Source organism: Ahaetulla prasina, chromosome 9 (assembly GCF_028640845.1).
Source record: "Ahaetulla prasina isolate Xishuangbanna chromosome 9, ASM2864084v1, whole genome shotgun sequence".
Classification (NCBI taxonomy): Eukaryota; Metazoa; Chordata; class Lepidosauria; order Squamata; family Colubridae; genus Ahaetulla; species Ahaetulla prasina.
Genome location: NC_080547.1, coordinates 4,217,705 through 4,223,704, shown reverse-complemented (window position 1 = coordinate 4,223,704; position 6,000 = coordinate 4,217,705). Strand labels below are relative to the sequence as shown.

Here is a 6,000-nt window from a genome sequence, read left to right as displayed (position 1 = left end):
AAAATGGGCCGCATGGAGACTCCTGCGAGGCAAGGTGTGGGTGGGGTCAGCCAGTCCTTGCAACTACTGGTTCGGCGAAGCAGATTAAAATTAACACCTGGTTCGCCTGAACTGGTCCGACCTGTCTGAATCCCACCCCTGAGATTTTGACAGGGAGGTTTTTCAACTGCTGAGCAGAGAGAGAGAGACAGACAGTCACCTGCAGCCCGCACGAGATTTCCCAGTGTCTCCACCCCAACCCTGAGGTACCTGGTACTCCTTACCTGGAACCTTGTCTGCTTAACAACCTGTGACATCCCTTAATGACTGGAACGGAAAGTGCTGAGATTGCGGTCATTGAGCAAACTGGTCATGTGACAATGGGCAAGTTGCCTAGTGCAAAAAATGTAGTCAGATGATTCTGGCGGGGGTAGGGTAGATGTTATACCTTCAGAACCGATTGTAAGCAGCTTTTGGGAGGTCCATCCTAATTTTGAATGGTCAATAAGCGACTGGTTGTAACTACCGGTAAAATATGATTCATAAAAATTTGGGTCAAATTTCAGTGGAGACAAATAAAAAAACACAACAGCTGTTTCGTATATGAACCCACAATTACAACCCAAGTTGATATTGCTTGATGACTATGGCAGACATGTGAGGATTGAAATTAATTTGAATGAAACCAAGTCACCATGATATTAGGGATATAGTGGTGCAGTGGTTAGAACGCAGTATTGCAGGCTAATTCTGCTGACTGCTGGCTGCCTGCAATTTGATTCTAACCGGCTCAAGGTTGACTCAGCTTTCCATCCTTCTGAAGTTGGTAAAATGAGGAGCCAGATTGTTGGGGGAAATAGGCTGACTCCGTAAACCGCTTAGAGAGAGTAGCAAAGCACTGTGAAGCGGTATATAAGTCTAAGTGCTATTGCTATCTGTCCCAAAGGAAGCTATTGTTTTTCTATCATTTCTTCACTCTTCCTTCTCCCTGAAGATCTATTAAGGATAAAATCTATCCATCAATAGTTCTAAGGACATGAAAGCATCTCAGAAAACAGAAACCTAAGAACAGAAAGATTCAGTCTACAGAAATAATAGATTTGCATGCTCTGCCTTCAGCCTGTTGTGGCCCGCCAGCGGTCAGCAGAGCTGGCAGCAGATTCAGACAGTGAGGAGGTTGGGGGAAGAATGTGGGCCAGTCCTGGAGTCTGGGGAAGGCTCGGACAATGGCTCTGAGTCAGAGGCAGAGAGGGAGCCAGGGCCATCTGGTAGTTCTTTGCTGTCTCTGGAGTCTGACATCAGCAAGGCAGAAGAACAGCATGAGCCTGTTCCCAGTTTGCGCATGCACAGAGCTGCCAAGAAACAGGAACAATTAAGGAAACAGGGTCGACTTGGGAGTAAGGCTTGGAGGTGATTGGCCCCTCCCATAAGACATAAGAGAGAAGAAAAACGGGACGTGAACAATTAGTACATCTGGCCGATTCAAGATTTGAAACTTTTGTTTGTGACTCTGTGCCAAGTTTGGCCTTGCCCTGTGTCTAGAAATTAGATCTTTGGCAGCATTCCACGTAAGATAGGTGGGTGTTGATAACCGTCCTCTGAAAGACTGTTTCTCAAGCTTTGCGAACTGAAAATGAAAGTAATTTCCAGCCGTATGAAGTAAAGAGATTTGCCAGAGCTAAGTTTGTGCTATTTAATTTCTAAGGAAGATTAGCTTGTTCTTTTTATAGACAGGACAAGCGAAAATGCACGTTTTGCTTTTTGTTTCAATTCAATTTTTAATTTAAAAAAAGAAGTTAGTGAAGGAAGGAGCGAGACATTTTTCAAGTTACATATTTTTCTTGGAGATGAATTTTTTTTTAAAAAAAATCACAAATGGTAAAGATGGAAAGAGGCCGATGGGCATCTGTTTAGAAGTACAAGAAAGAGTATTTATTACATCATTACAACAGACACAGCTTCCGCCAGCCCTGTAACCTCTCCACCGTATTGGCCGACATCTCTGCCGGTAAACTTGCTTTATGGAATTTGTAAAGAAAAACACTGGCTTTATTTTAAACCATACACCAGGGGTGTTGAACCTTAGCCACTTTAAGACCTGTGGACTTCAACTCCCAGAATTCTGGGAGTTGAAGTCCACAGATCATAAAATGGCCACGTTTGGACATTTCTGTCATAAACCATCAGAATCGGGGGAAACAAAACTCAGATGGAAGCTGCAAAGTGGTTAGTCCTGGAGATACTCTGGTCAAAAAAAGAAAAGAGGCACAGGAATGGACGTTCTTTTTTTAAAAAAAATAATAATCAAAAATCGAACGGTTCCCCTCAATAACCCAGAGCCTAGTCCACATAGGCCCCGAGCAGCTGACAGCACCTTTATTTCTGTGAGTGTTTCACACTCTGAGGTGTACTGTGTATTTCTCCTTCCAGTTTATGTGAATTTTTCTCCATAGATGTATATATATTTTTTCTTTTCGTTTTCTTTTTTTTCCTTTTTTTTGCAAACGGTGGAAAACCTGTCCCTCAAGTAAGGGAAGGCTGTTCTCACTTGAAGGGGGCTTTGGGGAGTTGGGAGATCACTTCCGTGTATGCAGCGTGTCCTGGAATTTGGTGCTGGTGTACCGTAAATGGAAGCCCTTCTTGTTGATGGTGTCGTCTGAGTGAAATCTTACCATCACGGAGTCACCAGCCGAGTAGACTTCTTCCGGAGGCTAGCCAAAAAAGGAGAAGATGGAAAAAAAAGGTTAAGGTGATGGGGGAGATAACTTGTGTAAGCCAGGATGACTCAAAGTCTTTGTAATCTTTTTTTAAGGGGTCCCTGGAACTCCTTGGATCCCATGGACCCTTTATTTCAACAAGGGGTGGGCTGCTGGGGGTTCGGGAGAACCTCTAGCTAAGATTCTGTGCAGTTTGGAGAACCTCCAAATCCCATTCCTGGCTGGTCCTGCCCACCCCTCCCCTCCCCTCCCAAGAGTCCCCACACGGCCCGTTTTGGATGCAGGTAAGTGTAGGGCGCGTGTGTAGCAGAGGTGGGTTTCAGCAGGTTCTGACCAGTTCTGGAGAACCGGTAGCGGAAATTTTGAGTAGTTCGGAGAACCGGTAAATACCCCACCTTTGACTGGCCCCACCTCCATCTATTCTCTGCCTCCCGAGTCCCAGCTGATTGGGAGGAAATGGGGATTTTGCAGTAACCTTCCCCTGGAATGGGGAGGGAATGGAGATTTTGCAATATCCTTCCCCTGCCACGCCCACCAAGCCACGCCCACCAAGCCACACCTACAGAACCGGTAGTAAAAAAAATTGAAACCCACCACTGGTGTGGAGGCTCAGGGAGAGCGAAAAATGGGCCTACCGGAAGTTCGGGAAGGCGGGAAATGGGCCTGTTTCTGGCCTCCAGGACGTCCTCTGGAGCTCGAGGAGGCCATTTTTGCCCTCCCGGAGGTTCAAAGAAACACCTCTGGAGCCTGGGGAGGGCAAAAACACCCCCCACCACCATGGTGCAGGAGGCCGACTAGGCCACGCCCACTATGGCCACGCCTACCAAGCAACCAGGCAGAGAACAGCTTTCTATTTGTGCAGCTTTCTGAGATTTGGTGTGTTTCTGTAGTGTTTCACTCCAACTACACAAACACACAAAATCTCACACAGCTGTATGTGGCATTTTTTGTTTGTGCGTGTGTGTCAGTTGTATTGTGTTGTGTTGTGTGTGTGTAAAGTGTGAAAGTTGGTTTTTGAACTTTTTGTGGCTGTGTGAGGTTCCTGTTTGTTGCAGGGGCCATTTTAGGTGAAGTGCAGCTGCTTTTACATTGTGCGTGAGTCAGTTGTGTTGTGTTTTGTGTGTGTGTGTAAAGTGTGAAAGCTGGTTTTTGGTACCTCTTATTGTTTTGTGTACTTTGTTTATTAGTTTTATTATTTATTGTTATTGGCCACGCCCACCAATTAAGCCACGCCCACCGAACCGGTAGGGAAAATTTTGAGATTTCGCCCCTGGATGAATATTGTCACATGCGCCATGTGTCAAACTTTTCATGCCAAAGCATGGCGAGAGAACTACGCAATACACAATATCTTACCCCAGAGCCACAATAACGTCCAAGACGTGGAGCTGTTCCATCGTAGCCATCGAACAGCTCCATGTAGTCATAGCCACAGTCAGCCTCTTCCTCGATCTCAAACGTTTGGAAGATGAGTTCAACTCCGTAGCCTTCCTCAGCCACAATCACCCATTCGCAGTCTGAACCTCCGGGATAGTTGTTGTCTCCAAATTGCGCGTGGGAATAAAGATCCTTGGTTTTCACCTCAGCTCGTACCTGGCCCCCACATTCTGGAAGCAACAAAATACGCAAGCGTAAATTAGGAATCTTAGTTAATGCAGAATTGGATTAGAAGGAAAAGATAGAAGTTTAGACACCAAGGAAGGAGAAGGTCTCATTCTAGTGTCCATGAAATGCAACAGACAAGTCTTGCTAGGTGGAAGTTCTAGATCTGTCCTAATTGGGAAAAGATTCCTAGAAGTAGTGGAGGCTGGCTGGCTTGCTTGCTAATCTATTTATCCATCTGTCTGTCCATCCATCCATCCATCCATCCATCCATCCATCATCCATTCATCTATCCACCCATCCATCATCCATCCATCTATCCACCCATCCATCCATCCATCCATCCATCTATCTATCTAATAATCTTTCCTAACCTCCATCTGTCTTTTTTTTTTTTTTTTTTGGTAATTATTTGTCAATTGAAACTGTTCCCATGTGCTCAAAGTCCTGTACATCAAGTTAATTCATCTCAGTTATCATAATGTTATGAAGGCGAAAGTGAAATCTTTAGCATCTTCTTAAAATGTAATGTAATAACTCAAAAGTGTTCCCCAAACATATATCCTGGACATAAACTGTTTCAACTCCTACCCTCAAAACGACGCTATAGAGCACTGCACATCAGAACAACTAGACACAAGAACAGTTTCTTCCCGAAGGCCATCACTCTGCTCAACAAATATTTCCCTCAACACTGTCAAACTATTTACTAAATCTGCACTACTATTAATCTTCTCATCGTTCCCACCATCCATCTCCTTCCACTTATTATGTATGACTGTAACTTTGTTGCTTGTATCCTTACAATTGATATTGATATTGTTTCCTGATTGCTTATTTGTACCCTATGACTAGCATTAAGTGTTGCATCTTATGATTCTTGATGAACGTATCTTTTCTTTTTCTGAGAGCATATGCACCAAATTCCTTGTGTGCCCAATCACACTTGGCCAATAAAAAAATTCTATTCTGTTCTGTTCTGTTCTGTTCTGTTCTGTTCTGTTCTGTTCTGTTCTGTTCTGTTCTATTCTATTCTATTCTATTCTATTCTATTCTATATGCATTTATTATGGGGAGGCTGATCGGTGGCAATCTTGATCTACCAACAACTTTGAGCTGTGATGATGGCCTCTGTCAGCTTTAGAAGCCTTTTCCTCACCACTATTCCGGTGGAGTACTGCCAGCACTAAGGGTTACCTGATGTATAGGCCGCCTCGAAGCCTTTCTTTTGAATAGAGTTGTCTGAAAAAAACCTGAGGAACATCCTGTTGCTGGTAGAGATGATAGGATCCGGTTCTTTAGATCCACAAAATCGTCCTAGAACAGAAGCTTTTGCATCTTTTCCGTTGTAAACCTCTACGTGATCATATGTGCATTCCTGGTGAAGTTCAATATCCAGCTCTCTGAAGGTCTGAAAAATAATTGCAATTTTTTTAAAAAAAGGAGACATTCAGAGGTGTATTCAGCTGGTTTGAACCGGTTCGCTCGAACCGATAGCGGAAATCATGGGTAGGTCTGCCCACCCACCTACCCGCTGTTGTGGTCCGCCAGCAGCCTGCGGAGCTGGCAACAGAGTCAGACAACGATGAGGCTGAAGTGGGGCCAGGGCCATCGGTGAGTGAGGTGTGGACTCCAGAGCCTCCAGAGCCTGATAGTAGTGAGGCAGAGGAACAGGAGGAGCCTGTTTCTAATGCACGCATGA

The 6,000-nt window shown here is 44.6% G+C and overlaps 1 protein-coding gene across 1 annotated transcript in view; it reads right to left on the bottom strand.

Moving 5' to 3' along the window:
* Nucleotides 1-1,845: 1,845 nt before the first annotated feature.
* BMP1 (bone morphogenetic protein 1) overlaps nucleotides 1,846-6,000 on the bottom strand; it is a 191,155-nt gene continuing 187,000 nt past the window's right edge. The window contains exons 18-20 of the mRNA XM_058194381.1: nucleotides 5,496-5,709; nucleotides 4,053-4,303; nucleotides 1,846-2,690 (exon numbers count right to left, since the gene is read on the bottom strand). Coding sequence (XP_058050364.1) covers nucleotides 2,556-2,690; nucleotides 4,053-4,303; nucleotides 5,496-5,709 — 600 coding nt within the window. The 3' untranslated portion in view covers nucleotides 1,846-2,555. The remainder of the gene's footprint in view (nucleotides 2,691-4,052; nucleotides 4,304-5,495; nucleotides 5,710-6,000) is intronic.